At 40.7% G+C, this 24,053-nt stretch overlaps 1 protein-coding gene across 2 annotated transcripts; it reads left to right on the forward strand.

Annotated features, from left to right (window-relative positions):
* Positions 1 to 100: 100 nt before the first annotated feature.
* RWDD2B (RWD domain containing 2B) lies at positions 101 to 16,442 on the forward strand. 2 transcript variants are annotated; one of them, XM_041734878.1, is made up of 6 exons: positions 101 to 362; positions 7,809 to 7,984; positions 14,293 to 14,519; positions 14,603 to 14,670; positions 14,802 to 15,161; positions 15,764 to 16,442. In XM_041734878.1, exons 3-6 carry the CDS (start codon positions 14,313 to 14,315, stop codon positions 15,996 to 15,998), a joined length of 870 nt encoding a protein of 289 aa, XP_041590812.1. In that variant the 5' UTR covers positions 101 to 362; positions 7,809 to 7,984; positions 14,293 to 14,312; the 3' UTR covers positions 15,999 to 16,442. The 2 variants fall into 2 exon arrangements, with proteins under 2 accessions (XP_041590812.1, XP_041590811.1); XM_041734877.1 differs by lacking the exon at positions 101 to 362 and adding an exon at positions 2,287 to 3,348.
* Positions 16,443 to 24,053: the final 7,611 nt, after the last annotated feature.

Below are 24,053 nucleotides of genomic sequence, written 5' to 3' on the forward strand. Positions count from 1 at the left end.
GGTTCCCTCCGGAAGTTCCCGCTGCCTGGAGGAGCCTGGCGGGCGGTCAGTATCTCTCCCTCTCTTTTTTTTTTAAGATTTTATTTATTCATAGAGACACAGAGAGAGAGGCAGAGACACAGGCAGAGGGAGAAGCAGGCTCCATGCAGGGAGCCCGACGTGGGACTCGATCCCGGGTCTCCAGGATCACGCCCTGGGCTGCAGGCGGCACTAAACCGCTGAGCTACCAGGGCTGCCCAGTATCCCTGCCTCCGATGTAATTATGGGATTATTGAAATACTTCGGAAGTCCGGGTACCTGGTGGTGGTCAGAGACCTGGAACCTCCTAGATGGGTGACCTTACATCACATCTGAACGTGAACGTACGTAAATAACGTTTACATTTCACGCAGTTGCCCTCATTGTGTCCGATCGACTTCTGAGGTTGGGACCATAAATCGTCTTGCCGACTAAAGGTGAAATTTCCACTTACTGTGTGTCCGTTCAAAATATGGAAGTGCCGAGGCCCATGTGAAGTGAATTGAATAAACACAGGCTCGCTGCTCTGGGGCGTTAATCTTCTACGGAAGACACGATCATCGCTGGGGGGGGGGGGGGGGCGGGGGGAAGATGCAAGCGCCAACCGAAAATAGGCAAGGGAGACGAACAGGTAATTCACAGTAAAAGGACAATTGGTCGTTAAGAGATAGGACGAAATGTTCATCCTTATTAGTAAACCGATAAAGGTAGATTAAGAAAGTGGCATCCTCACCTAATCAATTTGGCTAGAGTCACAAGGGCTACATTTGACTCTCCTGCTTTTTTACTGCTGATAAGATTTTTTTTTCAAGTTTTCTTCACTCAGCACACAGGCATTTCTTTTTTCTTTTTTTTTTTTTTTTTTCTATTCTAAAATGCAGCCTTAGGGACATTGCTTGCTTCTTCTTGCTTCCTCTGCCTAGAATGCTGCTCCCCATGATCTTCTGTGGTTGCTATTATAATTCTGTTCACACATTTAAAGCTACTTTTAAAAAAAAAAAAAAAAGACTTTATTTATTCACGAGAGACACACACAGAGAGAGATGCAGAGACACAGGCAGAGGGAGAAGCAGGCTCCATGCAGGGAGACCGACGTGGGACTCGATCCCTGATCTCCAGGATTACATCTTGGGCTGAAGGCAGCGCTAAACCGCTGAAGCCACCAACGCTGCCCTAAAAGTCACTTTCTCACGGAGAAATTGGCTGGGCAATCTAGGTTATGTAGCCACCTGATCACTCACCTCACTTTATTTTATGTCGCTACCCAGTAATAATCACTAGTATTTTTCTTTCATTTTTAAGTATATATTTCTCTCCCTACACACACCTCCATACATGCCCAGAAACGTGCAAATATAAACTCTTTGAGAGATGCGACATCTTTGTCTTGTTTGTGGCTCTCTCTAGTACCCAGAAGTGTCTGGAATGGAACATTTATGTGCTTAGTAAGTACTTAAAAAGAGTCATAGAAATGAAAAATTTTGCCAGAATGTTCATAGTAGCCTTACTCATAATAGCCAGAAATTGGAAACAGCCCACGTTTTGAACAAAAGAATAAGAAAACTGTGGTATAGTCATATAATGGAATTCTAAGCAATAAAAAGAAACTGTAACACACAAGAACATGGAGGAATCTTTAAACTATTATACTGAAAGTAGATATACAAAAGTACCTACTATGTAATCCCATGCATATGAACAGGCAAACCTAATTATAACAGGAAAAAAAAATCAGAACAGGGGTTAATCTACAGAAGACACAATAATTGCTTGGGGGGAAAAGATGCAAACCCCAAAAGAAAAATAGGCAAGGGATACAAACAGGTAATTCACAATAAAAGGACAATCGGTCGTCAGAGATAGGACGAAACTCTTGGGAGTTCCGATGCAGACTGACTGGGAAGAAGCATGGAAGGAACTTTTTAGGGTACTAGTAATGTTCTATATCTCATCAGGGTTTGAGTTACACAGGTGAATGCATTTGTCAAAACTCAGCAGATATATATACTTAAAATGTGCAGTTCATTTTTACCTCAGAATAAAAAATCCAACATTTGAATCTTAATGTTATGCAACTGAAGTACAACAATGTCTGCGATTTACTTTGAAATGCATCAAAACAGATGGATTGATAGATATATGACAAAGGTGGTTGAATAAAATGTTTAAAAAGTGTCTAGAATTATGGTAGCGTCAGTTTCTTAACGTCAGCACTACGGACAGTTTAAACCAGCAAATTCTTTGTTGTAGGGGGATGTCTTCAGCTTTGCAAGGAGTTGAGAGGCACCCCTGGCCTCTAACCACTAGATGCCAGAAAGCACCCCTCTAGTTGTGACAACTCAAAATGTCTTCAAGACTTTACCAAATGTCCCCGGAGGAGCAAAATCATCCCCTTCCTTTTTTTCTCCCTTGAGAGTTGCTCCACTGCTTCACTGTAAAATTCTCTCAACTTTACAGTATGCTTTAAATGTCTCATAAAAGTTGGAGGAAAAATAGATCAATAATACTGAAAAATACCCACAAAGCACCGAGTCAAAGATACAGCTAGGAAAGCGTATGTACTAATCTTATTTCCAAGTTATTAATGATACCTTGTAAGAATGAACATGTTCACAAAAGAAAAAAAAGAACCCTGAGATTTCTAAAATGAAGATGTAACACCATAAGGGAAAAATGTGCATCACCTATATTTAGATTGTGAAGGAAAATCTAAATTACTCTCATGGTGGAGTCGCCTTCAAACTGTCCTCTTACTAGCAGAGACTAATTTCCATGCATGCACACAGTATTTCCTCCAGTCGCCACGACCAGCATCCAGGCTCCCCTGTCCCTTAATGCCTTGCTGTTGAGGGACCAGAAGCATCTCTATTGTGTGGGAAGAGATTAGGAACGCAGAAAAGGGAACCCCACCCCCACCTATCGACACCCAAGCTACATCAAACCGAACGATTTCTACGCATGTTTGAATTTGAGGAGCGTTGCTTTAACGGACCATTCCTTGACCCAGAAAACAGTGCCAGGGGCAGCAGCTGGGAAATGCCAGCAAAGTGGAATTTGAACCCCGCGACTCGGAAGAACGTAGCGGAGCTAAGACCAGCGGCGGAGCACCTGCCACCAGCCAGCGCCCAAGGGCTTCCGGGGCGTGCGCCCACGCGCATGCGCCCAGCCGGGAGGGCGCGGCGCGACTTGCCCTAGGCCGCCGCGCTGGAGTGGTTTGTAGGCTTCGGATTGCCCAGCCCTTAAATCCTGAGGCTCCCTCTGGAAGGGACCTGAGCTGCCCGTGCAGCCAGAAGATCCAGGGTTCCAGCACCGAGGGGTCCGCGGCTCCAGGTGAGTCTTCGCCCTACCGCTGCCAGCCGAGCCGAGGGTTTCCAGCGGCCCGTTGCCCCCCGGGGGACCTGGGGACGCCGTGGCCCCGCCTTCCCGCGCGCTACGCACTGCTCATTGGTTAGAACCGGCTTCGGCAGCTCCTGGCCCCGCCCACAGCCGGGCCCCTCTCTTCCCACGCGCCCCCCCCCCCCCGCCCGCTCAGTTGTCAGGGGCGACGGCGCGTGCGCACCAGGCGCCTGCCGGCACGGGCTCCTGCTGCTGGCCTCGCGTCGGGGACCGCACCCTGGACCCGCTCTGCCCTGTAAAGTAAGAATCTGCAAGGAGAAAGAATGATTCCCGCTAGGAAACCCAGTTTTCATTATACGTTCGTACAGCGTTCACTGAGATCCTGAGTCAGAAAATTCTCTTCGAGGTGTTTTTTTTTGTTTTTTTTTTTTTTTGCATTGAAACCTTATCTACGAAAATTATTTACCACGTCCGTGATACCCCTGTAACATCACTCCCAGAGTCGTCCGCACACGGGTCGTTTGGCCCCAAACTTCTTTGCTGCCTCCATTTCATCCTCCAGACTTCTGAACTCTGGGACTTTCTCCCAATTTCACTCCCTCGGTCAGCGACAAAACAAACACGCCTTTAAATATCTGACGGTTCCTCCCAAGAGTCCATCTCCAGCCGGATACCTCATACACTGCATGACTTTACATCCACCTGTCTGCTGAACATCTCTCCTGAGGAGCTATCCCAATAGGCACTTCATCACACAGTATTTTTAAAATCTGGCCTCCACTTTCCACCATCTTCCCTATCTAAAGGCCAAATCCATGCTTCCAGTTTCTTAATGCCTTGGATTCATTCTCAAATATCACATATAATTCGTAAATCCTGTTGGTTCTACTCCTTCTAGATGTCCACAACTCTAATGTTGCCCGCCACCGGCACTACCACATCCTAATCCCAGCCACTGTCATCCCTGCACGAGTCATCCGAGTGCCTACCTGGCCTCCCACCTTTCACCCTCATTCCCTGCACATTTCACGGTGTCAGACGTGGGCCTCTCAGTAAGTCAGACCTCTGCAGTGGCCTTCTATATCAGGGTAAAATCCAAAGTCCTGGGCGTGCTGAGTTCTAACATAAACTGCCCCACATTTCCTCTCTTGTCTCCTAAAAGCTTTGCCCCAGGCTGCTCCAGCATCTGGTCTAGCACTTCCCTGCCACGAGGCCTTTGAACTAATTCTTCTTACCTGGAAAAGGCACTTTTGTGTAATTTTTGAGATGCGTGTGTGTGTGTGTGTGTGTGTGTGTGTGTGTGAATTTTGTTCACTTTTATAGTCTTAGTGCCAAGGACAATGCTTGACACACAATAGGTGCTCCAGAAACATTTGTGGATGAATGACAACAATAATAGCAATCCCTTTTATAGTACTTACTCTGTTGCAGGCTCTGTCTTAAGCTTCTTCTACACATCATCATTTAATCCTCACAGCAACCCTATCCCATTTTGGAGATGGGGAGACTGAGGCACAGAGAAATTAAGCCACCTGTCTAAGGTCACACAGTTGCTAAGTGCCCCTTAGTGATTTAGGTAGCAGAGCACATACTTAAACCACTATAAGAAAAAATAAATAAATTCACTTCCTCTAATAACTAACCATCTAATAACATCTAAGAACCACCTAACCTCAACTTTAAAAAAGACTAGAAAAGATATTCATGGAATTTCAGTGGGTTCAGGGATTTTGAATAGTTACATGAATTTTTTTTAATAAAAGAGCAAATGCACAAGTTAGAATGTCAAATGAAAATAGGATATAAAATTATATGAAGTCACTGGTAGTAAAGAAAACATCGTGTTTAAAGAAGGAAGAAGTGTTTGCAGCTCGAAACAGTTTTTGAAAGGAACTCAAAAGATGATGCATAGCATTGGTAATATTTAAGGTGGCTGGGTGACAAAACGGATTCCTGATCTGTTCCTTGTAGAAGAAGGTTAAGTCGGTGGGGAGGGGAATCTGGGGTCAAAAATGTTTGGGACAACCAAAAACCCATACTAAAACTTCCTAGAAATTCACAATCCATATTGGAATCTAACAACAAAGACTCTGAGAAGCCACACATAAAAAGTGTGCCCATATAATTTATTGTCCAAATGGGGTTATTATTGTCTAAGGTAAATACTAAACCAGTCAGGACAATGGGATGACCCATGGTCACCCTAAAGAAACCTGTTAAACTTTGTGTCATTCATCATTTTAAGAACTCATTTAAGCACAAAATGCTTTGTGTAATTTTTTTTTCCCCAGTATGGCACTGACACCTTGATAAACAAGGTTTTAATGACTTCAGGTGAAAAAGCACTGGAATTAGGAATGATATGTTAGCATTGATTTGTACTCTGACCTGTGGAGACAGCGTAGTGTATGCAACAGTGATTCATACTTTCCTGATTCCTATCTAGTTAATCCTAATGAACTCAACACTCCAACACATTTAGTCATTCACATGATGCTTGATGTGGTTTTTTTCACTGAGCCACCCAGGTGCACCCCCCCTTGATGGTTTTTGACGGGACCTAAAATAGTTATTGGTCTGTCATTTGTGATTAATATACATTTCTATTTACGTAGAAGAACTTTTTTTATTCTTTAAAAGTCCCGTACAGGGATCCCTGGGTGGCGCAGCGGTTTGGCGCCTGCCTTTGGCCCAGGGCGCGATCCTGGAGACCTGGGATCGAATCCCACATCGGGCTCCCAGTGCATGGAGCCTGCTTCTCCCTCCGCCTGTGTCTCTGCCTCTCTCTCTCTCTCTGTGACTATCATAAATAAATAAAAATTTTAAAAAAAAGTCCCGTACAGTGAACTAGCTAAATTGTTGACCAAATACCATTCTCTGATATTAAATGATCCAACAATATTGGATAGAATAAAGAAGATGGAATAAAGGGAGGACATAAAAAAAAAAAAATAAAAAAAATAAAGGGAGGACATATTCCTAGAGGGCTTGATAATGAATCATCCAAAGCAGCCTTTGTGAACTGGAGCCACTCTGAATGTATAGGCATTTTGTGCTACCAATCTGTGAAACTAACAGCCTGAGCATGAACTGGGATAAATTCACTCCACTAAGTAGCTGTCAGGATCCTCAGCTAGTTTGCCTTCAACTGAGGGAAACCTAACATACCCCCACTCCTCCTCTCAGACTGGCAACACTCTTACCCAATCACGGATTATGTAAACGTTTCCCTAATAGATAGTTGGTGCTCTCTTGCATGTCTTGGTAGACCTGTATTAGACACCACATACTATATGTATAATGATAATATGGAGTGTGAATTGATGGGAGGCAGTCCAGGTAAGAGGAGTCAAGGATCTAGAAGGAAATAGATGCACACTCAACTTTGAAATTTTGGAGAGATTGCTTAATGAAGGGGCTCTTTACAAGGTGTTGCCAGCTTTAAAGGAACCATTCCTGCCCATAGGCTTGGAAGATTTGCTGGAGCTGGGGCACCTGGGTGGCTCAGTTGGTTAAGTGTCGGTCTGCCTTTGTCTCAGATCATGATCCCAGGTCCTGAAATCAAGCTGCACCTGGCTGCCTGCTCAGCAGGGAGCCTGCTTCTCCCTCTCCCTCTCCCTCTGCCACCCCCGCCCCCTCCCTTGGCTTGTGCTCTCTGGCTCTATCTCTTTGTCAAACAGATAAATAAAATCTTAGAAAAAAATCTGCTGGAGCTGAGGAAGAACGGCTACCCACAGAAGCTGTGGTCTTAGAGAGTCACGTCCATTGTCAGAATCCCACCAAAACAGGAAAAGCAGAGTAAAGAAATACCCTTGCCTTTTTCTCCTAATATCCTCCCCCTTCATGCCAGAGCATTAACTGAACCTAACCACAAGAAAGAAGAGTGTGGTGGTATAAGCTGTAGAGGTCAGTTTTCCTGTACAGCTAGAGCAGGGAAAAGAAAGACCAATAATGTGTTTAGGGGACAAACAAAAACGTAGCTAGCACAAGAGAATCGTCCAAATGATGAGCCCCTGAATTAGGCCTTCGGAGTCAGGGTTGTGAGGAAGGGACAGTTTCAGGTCTATATTATTTTTCTTGTGCTTTCCTGACTTACAGGCCTTTCCTCGGCCTTCCTTCTGTCCACATTATGCTTCCTTCTCCACTTGTCTAAGTTTTAGCTTATCTTTCAGGCTCAACTCAGGGGCACCTGGCTGGCTCAGTTGGAAGGGCACAACTCTTGATCTCTGGTTGTGAGTTTGAGCCCCACACTGGGTATAGAGATTACTTAAATAAGCAAAACTTTTTTTTTTTTAATTTTAGAAAAAAGGTTTGACTCAGATTCTATCTCCTTCCTTAAATCTTTCCTGATAGTTCATTTCATTGGTCGCGTACTCCTCTTAATCCTTACAATAATGCCTATACTAGTCATTTAACACTTAGCCTTTTATCTTCATTGTTTTGTATCTTATTAGATAATATGTCCTGATCCTCAAACTAAATAGAAAGCTCCAGGAATGAATGAAGTATGAAGCTCTACATATAGTAGTTACTCAACTGATATTTACCAAAGATGAGAAAGAATTCCATGAAGACACCATTAACCAAGATAATGGGTGTTTGATTTCACAGAATAATTCTCTTTGAGAAGGTAAGCCATGTTTCCTTTGTAGCAATGGAACTGAGCTCTGTTTTTCTTTTCAGTGTAACCCTTTTTTTCTGGATTAAGAACACTACATACCAAAACTAAAGCCTCAAATAATATAGAAGTATATATATTAGTCTTTCCCTTCTTCCTTCTACCAACATTTAGCAAACTACTTTGGTGAATTCTCTGACTTTTTTCATATATGCATAATGATATAACAATAATATGATCATAACTATTTATATTCTTCTACAATCTACTTAAGTAACTGTATACATGAATATCAGTGTTAAAATACATTTTTTAATGATCTCATTCTATGGTTTAAATATATATTTATTTAACTAATCCATTGTTGGACATTTAGGTCATGTCTCATTTTTTATTATAAATAATAACCAACGAGCATCCTTATAAACACATCTTTTTATACTGTCTGATTTTTTCCTTCATAAAATTGGAATCTTTATATAAGCTTTCCTTATAGCAACTTTTTCATCCATGACAATTACTAGACATTAGACATCTTTGTGTGTGGTGTGTGTGTACACATACCAATTGGTAAGTTGAAAATATTGTGTAGGGGGTACTTCTACTTTTGGAACAACAGAGTAGATATATTTTTCCCTATTTGTCCTGCTAAGTACAACTGAGGATACTGGACACTATTTACAAAGCAAACAGAAGAGACTCAAGAGTAAAAGGGAAGGCAGACCAACTAGGGACCTTGGGACCCAAGGAAGGACACCGTGGTGACTTCCTTGGGTATTGTTTTTTTGCCTCAAATATCTGAGACTTGATTTAAAAAGCAGCAACCTAGAAATACCAAGGATACAGACCTCCCCAAAAAGTGTAAAGCTCCAAAATACTCTGCTCTCTCTGCAAGTACCAAGAAATGTACAGCTGAACAAGATGGAAAACATTTATATAATAAATGTACACAATTTTTGACTTGCTGTACACAGTCAAAATACCACAGAAAATACTGTGGCCTCTCCCCCACCACACAAGCAAAGGGAGCCTAGATTCCACCTTCACTGAGCTGTAATAAGTACTTAAATGTTCACTCCTTCTCAGGATGGTACCAACAAAATCTGATTAGGGACCTAGGACTAAGTCCTCCTAGGCATAAGTCCCTTCCTTTGTTCCTTTCTGAAGCAGTATCTGAAATTGTATCCTAAAATGGAAGATTTGAGTAATATTCAGAGTCTTGTAATACCTAAATGTCCAGTTTTCAATAAGAAAATCATTCATCATACAAAAAAGAAGGAAAATCTCAAACTAAATGAAAGAGACAACAAACAGATGCCAATGTCTGAATGACAGAGATGGTTAAATTATCTGACAAAGATTTTACTCTATTATTTTTTTATTTTATTTTTAAGTAATCACTATATGCAACATGGGGTTTGAACTCACAACCCCAAGATCAGGAGTCACATGCTCTTCTAACTGAGCCAGCCAGGTGCCCCTAACAAAGATTTTAAAACACCTATCATAGGATGCCTGACTGGCTCAGTCAGAGGAGCATGCAATTCTTAATTTCAGGGTCATGAAATCAAGCCTCATGTTGAGTATAGAGATTACTTAAATAAATAAAACTTAAAAAAATACCTATAATAAAAATTTTTCAGTGAATGATTATAAGCACACTTCAGCAAATAAAAAAAAAGAAATAGAAGTAAAGAAATAGAAGATATAAAGAAGAACCAAATGGAAATGATAGAACTGAAAAATGCAATAACCCAAATTGAAAACATGGTGGATGGAGTCAACAACAGAAGGAAGGAAACAGAGGAAAGGGAGATACAGCAATAGAAATTATCTGATCTGAACAACTAAGAGAAATAGGCCAAAAATAAATGAACAGAGCTCTAGGAACATGTGAGACTATAACAAAATATCTAACATGTCATTCCAGAAGAAGAGAGAGGGAAGAGGACAGAGCTGAAAAGTACTTGAGGAAATGATGGTGGAAAATCTCCCAAATTTGTCAAAAGGCATAAACAGAAAGTATTTTCATCAGAAGATGTGGGGGCCCAAATGAAGAGGCATGATATTTTTTAAGTGGTGAAAATAAGGAATTGTCAATCTAGAATATCACATCCAGTGAAAATATCCTCCAGAAAGAAGGGGAAATCAAGGCATTCTAACATCAAGGAAAACTAAGAGAATTTGTCAGCAGCAGACCCACCCTTAAAAATGGCTCAAGGAGGGGATCCCTGGGTGGCGCAGCGGTTTGGCGCCTGCCTTTGGCCCAGGGCGCGATCCTGGAGACCCGGGATCGAATCCCACGTCGGGCTCCCAGTGCATGGAGCCTGCTTCTCCCTCTGCCTATGTCCCTGCCTCTCTCTCTGTCTCTCTGTGACTATCATAAATAAATAAAAATTAAAAAAAAATTTAAAAAAATGGCTCAAGGAAATTCTCTAAATGGAAGAGAAACAATAAAGGAATTATGATGGAAAAAATATGGAAAAAGCAAAAGTACAGGCAAATAAAATGTATTTCTGTTTTCTAAATCATATTTGGTAGTTGAAGCAAAAATTAGAACACTCTTATGGTTCTAAATGTATATAGAAAAAATTTTAAGATCACTATATTACAATTGGGAAAAGGTAAATGTACATAAAGTTTCTATATGTCAAACTGTTAAGAGACTGGTAGACTGTGATGTTTTATATACATATATGTAGAGTAACCACTAAAAGAGCTGTAAATTATAAAAAGAAATATGGGGGTGCATAGGTGGCTTAGTTGGTAAATGTCTGTCTTCAGCACAATTCATGATCTCGGGATCCTGGGATCAAGCCCCGTGTCCAGCTCCCAGCTCAAAGGGCAGTCTGCTTCTCCCTCTCCTGCTCCCCCTGCTTGTACTCTCTCTCTCTCTCTAAAATAAATATACAAAATCTTTTTTTTAAAGATTTTATTTATTCATGATAGACACAGAGAGGCAGAGACACAGACAGAGGGAGAAGCCGGCTCCATGCAGGGAGCCCAATATGAGACTCGATCCCAGGACTTAAGGATCATGCCCTGGGCCAAAGGCAGGCACTAAACCGCTGAGCCATCTAGGGATCCCACAAAATCTTTTTAAAAAATAAGCTAAATTTAAAAAAGAAATGTATGCAAAAACATTATAAATTAAACAAAATGGAATTCCAAAACATTTTCAACCTAAAAAAAGGCAGGGAAAATAAAAAAGAAATGGAAAATATAGAAAACAAACTGAAAATAAAATAGGTGACTTGGGCAGCCCCCGTGGCACAGCAGTTTAGTGCTGCCTGCAGCCCAGGGCCTGATTCTGGCGACCCGGGATCGAGTCCCACATTGGGCTCCCTGCATGGAGCCTGCTTCTCCCTCTGCCTATGTCTCTGCCTCTCTCTCTCACTCTGTGTCTCTCATGAATAAATTAAATAAAATCTTTAAAAAAAAATAGGTGACTTAAGTCTAACATGCTAATAATCGTATTAAATATAAGTTGTCTAAATACAATAATTAAAAGGCAGAGATTGCGTGCGTGCACACACACACACAGAGTATTCTGGTCTGAAATATCAATAGTATCAAGGTTGAGAAATCCTAAACTTGAGTCTAGTTAAGTCTAGAATCTAGACTTCCAATAAATTCATATTTTCAGGACACCTGGGTGGTCAGTGGTTGAGCATCTGCTTTTGGCTCAGGGCACAATCCTCGGTTCCAAGGATCGAGTCTTGCATGGGGCTCCTTGCATGGAGCCTGCTTCTCCTCCCTCTGCCTATGGCTCTGCCTCTCTTTCTGTGTCTCTCATGAATTAATAAATAAAATCTTTAAAATTAATAAATAAATTCATACTTTTTACTGCACATTACACTGATGCTTTCTAGGGTACCTAGTGCTGGTTCCTGAGCCTTCCTGAAGTTCTGCCCCTCCTCTGCCCACCTGACCAAGCAGTTAATAGAGAGAAGAAAGCTGAAATCCGAAATGGTTATAATTCATTTATCCCTTTTCACCTTCCAAAATTTTGTTAATACCTTTTGTTATTTCCTTTCCCATTCTCTTTGAGAATTTATCCTTTTATTCTCATTTTAATGGGGTCACAGAGAAGGGGAAATATTATACAAGTGCTCAGGCTTCATGTTTTATCAGAAGTCCTCATACTTTTTCTTGCAAATGAAATTAATTTAGCTAAGAAAAAAATCTGCCACATGTAAAAGAATGAACCTGGACTATTTCCTTACACCATACACAAAAATAGACTCAAAATGGATGAAAGACCTAAATGTGAGACAAGAATCCATTAAAATCTTAGAGGAGAAAACAGGCAGCAACCTCGGTGACCTTGGTCACAGCAACTTCTTGCTAGACACATCTCCAAAGGCAAGGGAAACAAAGGCAAAAATGAACTATCAGGATTACATCAAGATAAAAGCTTTTGCACAGCAAAGGAAACAGTTGACAAAACCAAAAGACAACCAACAGAGTGGGAGAAGATATTTGCAAATGTCTTATCAGGTAAAGGGCTAGTATTCAAAATCTATTAAGAACTTATCAAACTTAACACCCAGAGAACAAATAATCCAATCAAGAGATAGGCAGAAGATTTGAACAGACATTTCTCCAAAGAAGACATACAAATAGCCAACAGACACATGAAAAAGTGTTCAACAGCACTCAGCATCAGGGAAATACAAATCAAAACCACAGTGAGATACCACCTCACTCTGATTGGAATGGCTAAAATTAACCACTTAGGAAGCGACAGATGTTGGTGAGGATGCAGAGAAAAGGGACCCTCTTACACTGTTGGTGGGAATGCAAACTGGTGCAGCCACTGTGGAAAACAGTATGAAGTTTCCTCAAGTTGAAAATAGAGTTACCCTATGACCCAGCAATTGCACTACTAGGGATTTACCCCAAGGATAAAAATGTAGTGATCTGAAGGGGCACCTGCACCCCAATGTTTATAGCAGCAATGTCCACAATAGCCAAACTATGGAAAGAGCAAGGATGTCCATCAACTGGTGAATGGATAAAGAAAATGTGGTATATAGATAGATATAGGTATAGGTATAGGTACAGGTACAGGTACAGGTACAGGTACAGGTATAGGTATAGATAGATACAGACACACAGTAGAATATTATTCAGCCATCAAAAATTGAAATCTTACCATGTGCAACCACATGGATGGAAGTAGAGGGTATTATGCTAAGTGAAATAAGTCAAAGAAAGATACGTATTAAGAATTTTTTAAAAGGAGTTGGGGGGCACCTGTGTGGCTCAGTCGGTTGGGCATCTGCCTAGCTCATGGTCTTAGGGTCCTGGAATCAAGCCCCATATTGGGCTCCCTGCTCAGCAGGGAGTCTGCTTCTGCCTCTCCCTCTGCCCCACTCCCTGCTCATGTGCATTCTCTTATTCTCTCTCTCTCAAATAAATAAAATCTCAAAAATAAATAAATACAAAATATAAGGTTGTAGGGGGACTATGTAAAAACTTAAACTTCAGTATAGCAACTTTTGGAAGGCAACCTAGCAATATCTACCAAAATCTAAAATGTTGTACCTATTGACCCAATAAGCTGCCTCTACAAAGTTATCCTTGAGAATATGGTATTAACAGTGTTCCAAACTGTATATATAAAAAGAACTTCCATTAAAGAAATGTTCATAACAGCAAAGGTGTGGAAGCAACTCAAGTGCCCATCAATAGTCAAAGAATGCAATAAATTACAACACATGGACAAGATTCAGTATGACAGCCATTAGAAATTCTGTCTGTAAAAAAAAAAAAAAGAAATTCTGTCTGTAGAAAGAATGAGATAAATCACTATGTACTGACAGTGAGTATTAACAGGTGTTACTTGAGCTGTGGGATTGTTAGCATATTTTCTCTTCTTCACATTCTTCTGCTTTTGAAAAACTAATAAACACTAATATTAAGAGAAAAATAATAACCATCCACAAAACTAATTCTCTTACTTTTTTTGTACATTCTAGGTTTCCAAAGTAACCAGCCATAGCCTCTCTCCTGGCTATATCATTCATTGATAATGGCTTTTGACTACATAATTAGTTTACTTCAGTGAAACTGTTCATTGTGGTAGCTCAAGCTTCCTGGTCAACTATCCAGATACAGAGGAATCTGATGCCTGGTTATTATTAGAGTTTTATGGCATTCACTGGATCTGTAGTTTGTGTCCTTAGTGTATTACATCTGTTTAAATTTCACGTGTTACAAAGAAATCACACACTTTCAGTAAGTACCTATTTTGATCCATTGAGTTCTCCCAAGATTGTATTTACAAATTATCTCTCTTATCCTTACCTCCTTAGAAATTTACAGATATCCAAAAATGATTGAGATTGAACAGGCCGAGGCCCAGCTCTCTGAGTTAGACCTGCTAGCCAGTATGTTCCCCGGTGAGAATGAGCTCATAGTGAATGACCAGCTGGCTTTAGCAGAACTGAAAGACTGTATTGAAAAGAGGACGATGGAGGGACGATCTTCAAAAGTTTACTTTACTATCAATATGAACCTGGATGTATCTGAGGAAGCAATGGTAATTCACTTTGCTTTTTGAAGAACTGAAACCTATTAAGACTTAAAACACCACTTAGGGCATTTTCTTCTTTTTTTCATCAGGTGATGTTTTCTCTGGCCTGTATCCTTCCCTTTAAATATCCTGAAGTTCTGCCTGAAATCACTGTCAGGTATGTGACAGTGTAACAGAAATTGGCCAACATCAGAGGTTAAATTTAATTTGAGAATTAAAACAGTGCTTAAGTTTGTTTTCCGTTCCAAGAAAATTGATTGTTTTTATATTCTTGATCTTTTCCATCAGATCAGTATCGCTAAGTAGATCCCAGCAGACTCAGCTCAACACAGATCTGTCTGCATACCTGCAAAAGAATTGTCTTGGAGATGTCTGTATATTAAATGCCACAGAGTGGGTTAAAGAACATGCTTCTGGCTATATCAGCAGAGACACCATACCTCCTGCTCCAGGAAGTATATTCCAGCCAGTTGATCTCGTTCTCACAAGACTGTGGATCTATAGCCATCACATCTACAATAAGTGCAAAAGAAAGAATATTTTAGAGTGGGCAAAAGAGCTTTCCCTATCTGGTTTTAGCATGCCTGGGAAACCTGGTGTTGTTTGTGTGGAAGGCCCACAAAGCGCCTGTGAAGAATTCTGGTCAAGGTTTGCTTTCATAAATGTTATATGCTGTGTCGGAAATTTTAGTAGTAAACAAGATATTAGAGATGTGGAAATTAGTATGTCCCTGGGGTTGTACCTTATGGGATTCAGTCTTAAGCCAATGGAGAAAACAGAACTCACATACAGTCAGCATCATCCCCTTTCCTGATAGAGTGCACATAGAAGATATTCTGTAAATAGCTGTTGAATTGAGCTCCTGTCCAATATGTGATGATCTCCATTTTCATGGATCTTATACTTCTTAGTGATGAGATAAACTGTGCATACCCTGTTAAACAAAGGGATTTCTAATCTCATTTCTGTTCTGATATCCTAAATGAGTTTCTAAGAAGTCCCTTTGGGAGTTTGAGATATAGCAATTTCCACATTTCTAAAATGTTGGTATGAGGCAGTAGTAATAAATGAGTTTGGGAGATAGGATCATGACCAGCATCATATTTGATTAAAATAAATCCCTGTGAGATAAAAGTAGGTATCTTTACCTCTATGAAAAGGCATTGATAAGTGCTTTATAACTTCTGTTTTCAATGTTCTAGAAATCAAAACACGTTTTCAACATTTCTACTTTGAAAATTTACTTTTAGACTCAGAAAGTTAAACTGGAAGAGAATTTTAATTCGCCATCGAGAAGACATTCCTTTTGATGCTACAAATGACAAAATAGAAAGACAAAGAAGATTTTCAAGTTTTGAAGAAAAAGTGTTCAGTGTTAATGGAGCCAGAGGAAACCACATGGACTTTGGTCAGCTGTATCAGTTTTTAAACGCCAAAGGATGTGCAGATGTTTTCCAGATGTTCTTTGGTGTGGAAGGACAGTGACTGGCCAGAGGAGTAATTGAAAATATTTGTCACTGTTGGCCCCTTGATTTTTCCCCCTACTCTTCCTTGAAAGATGAAGTAATTTGGGGCACCTAGCTGGTTCAATCAGTTAAGCTTCTGACTTTGGCTCAGGTCATGACCTCAGGGTCCTGGGATTGAGCCCTGAGTCAGGCTCCCTGTTCAGCGGGGAGTCCTCTTGTCTTTCTCCCTCTCTCTCTGCTACTCTCCCTGCTTATGCTCTGTCTCTCTAATAAATAAATAAAATCTTTAAAAAAAAAAAAGATTATGCTTAAAACAGTTCTCCTTTTACTTATGACATATTTTTAACAGATATATTTCAGGGACACGTGGGTGGCTCAGTGGTTGAGCACCTTCCGCCCAGAGCGTGATCCTGGGGTCCCAGGGTTGAGTCCCACATCGGGCTCCCTGCATGGAGCCTGCTTCTCTCTCTGCCTATGTTTCTGCCTCTCTCTCTGTGTCTCTCATGAATAAATAAATATTTAAAAAATACATTTCAGGGATCCCTGGGTGGCGCAGCGGTTTAGCGCCTGCCTTTAGCCCAGGGCGCGATCCTGGAGACCCGAGATCGAATCCCACGTCGGGCTCCCGGTGCATGGAGCCTGCTTCTCCCTCTGCCTATGTCTCTGCCTCTCTCTCTCTCTCTCTCTCTCTCTCTCTCTCTGTGACTATCATAAATAAATAAAAATTTTAAAAAATACATTTCAGCTCTACTTTTCTCTCCCCCCACACAACATTCTAGAATGGGGCTAAAGTAAAATTACTTGATCTTTTTTTTCCCCAGAACTCTGGGATCATGACCCAGCCAAAGTCAGATGCATAACCGAGTCACCCAGGCACCCTTCAAGTATAATCTTTAAAATTGTTGATAGAACGCTCTTGACATAGAAGCCAACCATTTTGAAAGAGAAATTAATGATACTTGAGGGAGATAAATGTTGCAGGTCCAACTTGCCATCTGCTCCCAACCTCGTCCCCCTTCCCTGCTTCCATTTAAAACCTGAAAAAGCTGATGCTCACTCTGCAGCCTCTTTTGTGGCTAGGGAGGGCCTCAATACACAGCTTTGGCTAGGGGAGTAGGTTAAAGGAGTAGATGCACCTCTTTTTCCCTTTCTGCCACAAACACTAAAGGGAGTTGCCATGGTCCTTCAACCGTAGGGGCAGGACTGGCCAAAGAACCACAGAGATGCCAGTCCCCACGTCGTTGAGCTGCTGATCCAACACCATCCCCTGCCTATCTCTTGTCAGCTTGTTATGCAATTAAATCAGTCTCCTTTTGTTTTCTGTGCCTGTTACTGGCAGTTGAAAGCTAGATTGCCAAGTAGACTTTCTTCAAAGCTTTAGATTTGCATCTACCCCAGCCATTTGATACACAAATAGGTGAAGTTTCTCTTAAACAGCTTGCAATTCACCTCTATTTTAGTATACTTACCTTGTCCCTGTCCCTGGGCTCACTTCACACAAGGTTGAGGCACAAGAGGCTCAAACTTTTCAATAGGCCTCAACAGTTCATCAGATTGGTAATTCAGGGAATTTGGTTTTGGTAAATTGGATTTTGACAAATTTTTCATCTGGAAATGACTTTCTATAAATTTATTTTCAGCAAATTGGCCTAGAGTCAAATAAACACATGACCTGGTTTTTGAGACACTCCATAAATCAGTTCCCAAAGGAATTATTAAGAATTTACTAGATGCTAAAAAAAAAAAAAAAAAAAAAAAAAAGAATTTACTAGATGCTAGCACTCAAATTGGTACCATGTGTTGAGTATTCCTTGAAGAATCAGACTTGGTTAGAGGAAGGGGGTGGGGCGGACACTGCATTATTTATCTTAGTAAAAAGTTGGAGGCAACTTTTATGTACCCATTACTAAGTGAATCAGCAAGTGCAATATAATACATATTATGCGATACTATGTGGAATTCAGAAGGAATAAAGTAGAATGTGAGTAGACCTTATGTATAAATAAAGGTGGTTAAACACCTTTCTGTAAAAACCAAAGCTGTAAAACTGAAAAGGCCAAGGAGTCCAGCTGGACAAGAAACAGTTTATTAGGGGGACTTAAGGACAGAATTGTGTCTTAGACAACCACAAAATAAGTATATCTCCAGAACTCCATCTTTCCCAGGACCAACTTTTATAGTCCTGAAGGCTGGGAGTATATGCTAGGGGACCACATAGGAGGAAATATTTGAGAACAGTTGTATCTGCAGTGCACATCAAGGGTGTTATGCCCCAAGGGTATACTAAGGATATAGTTTCACAAAAAGAAAGAATGGTGGGGGGTTGCCTGAGCACAAGAAGGCTTCAAGTCACACAGCAGTCATCATGGCAGATTTGTCCAGGATGTATTCATTAGTTGGCTTCACACAAACACAATTAGAATGGTGTTCATAGCATAGTGCCTATATTTGATGGGACTCTTCTGTGCCCCTTCAGATTCCATCCCCACTGCCCAGTTGCCCCGTAAATACCAATCCTTCCTTTGCTACCACAACACAGCCAGATGGACCAGCTATTCTAAAGTGTCTGAGTCCTCTAGCCACATCTAGATGTGAATGAAATATCCTACAGAGCATGGGACCTAACATCCCCAGAAGCTACCAAAGGGGCCAGATGATGCACATATTACTTTTAGCAGGACCAAAATGCTAAAACTTGTTCAGTCTTTGTAAATTATTTTAATAAAAGAGCACAATGCTAGGATACATGGGTAGCTCAGTTGGTTAAGCAACCAACTCTTGATTTCTACTCAGGTCATGCTCTCTGGGTTTTGAGATTGAGCCCCGTGCTGAGTTCTGCACTGGGTGTGGAGCCTGCTTAAGATTCTCTCTCTCTCTCTGCCCCTCCCCACTGATCTCAATAAATAAATAAATGAACACAGTACTATGTATAAATAGATAAATCTTAAGTGTAAAATAGAAACAATGCAATAAAATAGCTTTATAAGTTTTCTTTCTTGAGACACCTGTCAAATTTAGACATTAGATTATTAAGGCATAGTGAGAAAGAGAAATACAGACTTTCCAACCTCATGACTAGTAAATTCCTTTAAAAATGGATGCAAGTAGGGGTGCCTTGGTGGCTCAGTTGGTTAAGCATCTGACTTTGGCTCAGGTCATGATGTCAGGATCCTGAAATCATGGAACCAAGTCTAGACTTCTGCTCAGCTCGAAGACTGCCTCTCTCTCTGCCCCTTCCCTGACTCGTGCACTCATGCTCTCTCTCAAATGAATAAACAAAATATTTAAAAAATAAGAAATAAAAATAGATGCAAGTATAAGATACCAAAGAGTGCAGGTCCAGTCTGCACTGTATAATGTAAGACACAATAAAAACCATAAGAGGGGTGTGTCTGGGTGGCTCTGTTGGTTAAGCGTCCAATTCTTGTTTTTGACGCAGGTCATGGACTCACGGTGGGATCAGGCCTGATTGGGGCTCCATGCTAGGTGAGGAGTCTCCCTGGGATTCTCTCTCTTTCCATCTGTCCCACCTCCCTTTCTTTCTCAAATAAATAAATCTAAAAAAAAAAAAAAGCAATAAACTGTAATTAAATGTTAGAGGAACAGGAAACAGCTTTCTTAGACTATTACCAATGATCACCAATGATATATAAACATTCTTTTTAGATAAAATTGACCAGTATGATTGCATGTGCATTTATTTCACAATGACAATCTGTCAATGTATTAATTTGATATATACCTTGGACTGGAATCATCTACAAAGAAATAATGATAAATTCTGAAAGAAACCACCAGTCCCAAGCCAAACTATGGTTAAAAATTAAAAAGATTATTAGAAAACAAAAGTGTGAGCAGGAAACATTGGCCACATATCCACTGTTATTTGTAAAAGTCATTCCTGTACAAACAATTCTTAAGTATGTTGTAAAATTTATCCCAGAAATCCAAATTAGCTGAACTTGGACTAACAAAGTCAAAGCCACTGTTGTCACCTGCACATTAATTTCATAAACTTAGTTTTTTTTTAATTTTTTTATTTATTTATTATAGTCACAGAGAGAGAGAGAGAGGCAGAGACACAGGCAGAGGGAGAGAAGCAGGCTCCATGCACCGGGAGCCCGACGTGGGATTCGATCCCAGGTCTCCAGGATCGCACCCTGGGCCAAAGGCAGGCGCCAAACCGCTGCGCCACCCAGGGATCCCCATAAACTGAGTTTTAAAACAAAACTGCATCTGCTGCTGTGCAGACTGATAACCACTTTTATCCCTGATATCAAAACCGTTACACACTTTTTTTTTTAGAAAGCTCTATAATAAGATATTAAAGAAACCCAACAGATGTCATTTGTGCACCTCCATAAAGACTGCAAGGCAGCTAATAATAGTTCATAGCCTCTAGGAACTGATGCACGGGTTACTTCCTAGTTACCTACCCCCTGCAACAATGATGACAAGTATTTTGAATCAGCTGAACCCATAAAAATCCTGCAAAGGGGCACAGTGAGCCTTCTGTTAAGTATAATTTGGCAATCTGCTCCCATCAGGCTGGGGGAGGGACGGAGGCCTTAATCCTTAAGGTCTTTTGTCATCCCTCCCCTCCCCGCCAAATATCAAAGGTACAACCCTTCAAGGAGCAGAGCAGCCATAGGGAAGATCCTAGCTCAGCATGAAAGGGGAGTGAGTGACTGGCTTCCTGCAGACACCGGGTCCTCTGAGGCTTTCAAGTGCTCTGGTGCTTTGACTGACACCTGGGCCTTTCCCAGCTCCCGCAGCTTGAGAGCACCCGAGGGCTCGCTCGCAGGGAGCGCAGCCAGGAGGGCCCTAAAGGCCTTGGCGCAGGCGCTGCATCTTCACCGACCTGTCCTGGAAATGCCAGTCCAGGTTGGGGGCGTTGTGGCGGGGAGAAGGTGGCAGGCTGCGGAACGTCAGCTCTGAGCTCTGAGATTCCGATGTGGGCAGAGGCTTTGACCTGGGGCTGTAGTCCGAGAAACTGCGGACTCGTGCCAGTTGGGCTGCCTTTCTTCTTCTTCTTCTTTCTTCTTCTTTCTTCTTCTTCTTCTTCTTCTTCTTCTTCTTCTTCTTCTTTCTTCTTCTTCTTCTTCTTTCTTCTTCTTTCTTCTTCTTTCTTCTTCTTTCTTCTTCTTCTTCTTCTTCTTCTTCTTCTTCTTCTTCTTCTTCTTTCTTCTTCTTCTTCTTCTTCTTCTTCTTCTTCTTCTTCTTCTTCTTCTTCTTTTAAATCACTCGTGATCTTTTGGGAAAAAAGGCATCGATCTGTATTCTTTTGGGATTTCCTGGATGCTGCTACAGCCTGGAGAATTGGTGGAATTTTGCTCCCTGGCATCAGAGGGGTGTATTCGAGTACCTTCACGTCTCCAGATTTCAACAAGGGAATGACCTCAGTGGAGGCTTAATTCTTCCTCCCCAGGAGCATTTGGCGTTTTGGATTTTGTAAATCTCTTCTTTCTTGCCCCCTTCGCTCCAATGTATAAATATATATGTACTACATTTTTATTAGAAAACATGATCCTTACACCAAATGTAGAAATAGCTAGATTTAAAACCCACCCATAAGTCTCCCCCCCCCCCCGACAATATTAAATTTTGGTTTTACGTTTTATTTTCTAGTATATTATTTTTACTTGTGTGTATATGTCACATTTTCTTTTTTAAGCAATTAAATCATATTGTACATGCTGTTTTGTATCTGCCTCCCTTCATTAAACAATGGAGTTTAAATGTCTCCATGACATAGATTTTTTGGCAACGTTGTCATTGTATATGGCTGAGTGTACTGTAATTTAGCAATTCACTGTTTTGGTTATGGTGATGTGCTTTGAAGTGGTGGGGTTCAGAGTCCACAGTCAAGAAAGAATCTTGAGATAACTTTGGTACAAGAAGGTGGCTTTCTTAAAGCCTAGGGACAGAAAGAGCTGCCCTGGGGTTGTGAGGGGTGACTGATATTTAATATCTGAAAACTCCATAGAGATGAGCAGCCCCGGTGGCTCAGCGGTTTAGCACTTGCCTTCGGCCCAGGGTGTGATCCTGGGGTCCCGGGATCGAGTCCCACATCAGGCTCCCTGCATGGAACCTGCTTCTCCCTCTGCCTGTGTCTCTGCCTCTCTCTCTCTCTCTCTCTCTCTCTCTCTCTCTCTGTGTGTGTGTGTGTCTCATGAATAAATAGAATCTTTAAAAATAAAAATAAAAAATCAGACGTTCCTAAAAAAAAAAAAGAAAGAAAACTCCACAGAGGCTAATGAGTCATCAAAGAAATCAAGGAACAGAAAATTAGGAGGAACAGTCTGAAAGTATGGTATCAGAGTAGTCCAGAGAGTATTTCATAAGGACACTCAAATTTCCCCCTACCCCTTACCCCACTGGATTTGTTGAAGCAGATCTCAGACATTGTTCTCTTTTTATCTGTAGGTGCTTTAGTGTATATCCCTAAAAGGCAAAGTCTTTTTTTTAATATAGCCGAAATACCTTTATCACACCCCCAAAATTCTAGACAACTATTCTTTAATGTCACCAAATATCCAATATGTGTTCACATTTCCCCAATTATCTTTTAACAGTTTGAATCAGGATTCAAACAAGAGCCACACTTGCATTTGGTTGGTATGTCTTGTTAATCTCTTTCAATCTGTTCCCTTTCTCTTCTTCTCTTTCCTCTTCTCCTCTCCCTTCTGCCATTTATTTATGAAACTGATTGCTTGTCTTATAGACTTTCTTATATTCTAAATCTTGTTGATTGTTGATTGTCATTGTTCTTTAATAGCGCTCATTGCTACTAGGTTTGCCATTATTTCTAGACCTTTTCAGGAGACAAAGCTTGAAAAAAACATACAAATACACATGCATATAATGAGTTCATACTAATTTTTCTATTTCAAATTTACAAATTTTATTTTGAAGCTTTTTTTTTTTTTTTTTAAGTAAGCTCTACACCCAATATGGGGCTTGAGCTCACAACACCAGGATCAAGACTGGCATACTCTACCAACTGAGCAAGCCAGGCACCACTATTTTAAACCTTTTTCATTTTATATTTGTATCTCTTGGTTCCTAATGGCATTAATATGATTACATATTTGGCTTTTAAGTTGAATATGAATTTAGATGAAAACTCATCCTTTTTCATGTAGACTGCTATGAGTTTTGACAAATGCATACAGTTGTAACTATTACCTCAATCAAGATACAGAATATTTTCATCACCTCTCAAAATTCCATGTACCTTTATAATAATTACTTATTTGATTTGATTTCAGAATAATAGTACTGATATTATTATGCTATTATACTTATTAAAAATAACTTACAGGGCAGCCCTGGTGGCGCAGTGGTTTAGCACCACCTTCAGCCCAGGGTGAGATCATGGAGACCTGGGATCGAGTTCCAAGTCAGGCTCCCTGTGTGGAGCCTGCTTCCCCTCTGCCTGTCTCTCTCTCTCTCTCTCTTTCTGTGTGTGTGTGTGTCATGAATAAATAAATAAAATCTTTTAAAAAATAGCTTACAAATTTTTGAAGTTCTTTTTGTTCATATGATATATTCCACAGAGATATATAGTCAAGTGAAGGTGCTCTGAAGTCCACTGAAATAATTCTTCTTTGTATTACAAAGCCATTAACTTTGTAGATGTATAGGTGTATTTGTTTCATTTTGCTTTTGTTTTTTAGGGAGAGTTTTTAAAAATTTAGATTTATTTTTATGCCAAAATCATGTGAAATATTTACTTGACTCTGAATTGCAGTCTAAAGAATAAGCTATATTCAGAGCAGAGCTCAGTAGAGGTGACCCATGGAGCTAGGAATCAGACATCTGAGGAGGATGTTCCTACCTGGCTGCTGTTACTGGTACCCCTGAGGTGCACAATAAAGGTGACTGATTATTGAAAAAGCAATGAAGAGTGAAACCGACTGCCACCTAAAGGAATTAACGCTGCTAGGATGATGCTAACAGAATGGAGCAAGTCACTTCTAGTCCCCACTGTGGATGGCGCCTAACAGGAAGCCAGCTGAATAAAGGAGAAATAGTTTGCAGAGTTTTAGAATGATCAAGTTGAGTATAAAGG

This window comes from Vulpes lagopus, chromosome 20 (assembly GCF_018345385.1).
Source record: "Vulpes lagopus strain Blue_001 chromosome 20, ASM1834538v1, whole genome shotgun sequence".
NCBI lineage: Eukaryota > Metazoa > Chordata > Mammalia > Carnivora > Canidae > Vulpes > Vulpes lagopus.

Excerpts from the sequence above, each read along its gene's own strand:
- RWDD2B (XM_041734878.1), top strand. The coding sequence starts at position 14,313 with ATGATTGAGATTGAACAGGCCGAGGCCCAGCTCTCTGAGTTAGACCTG. Across the intron at positions 14,520-14,602 it reads ATGTATCTGAGGAAGCAATG|GTGATGTTTTCTCTGGCCTG; the intron begins GTAATTCACTTT and ends TTTTTTCATCAG. Across the intron at positions 14,671-14,801 it reads CTGCCTGAAATCACTGTCAG|ATCAGTATCGCTAAGTAGAT; the intron begins GTATGTGACAGT and ends CTTTTCCATCAG.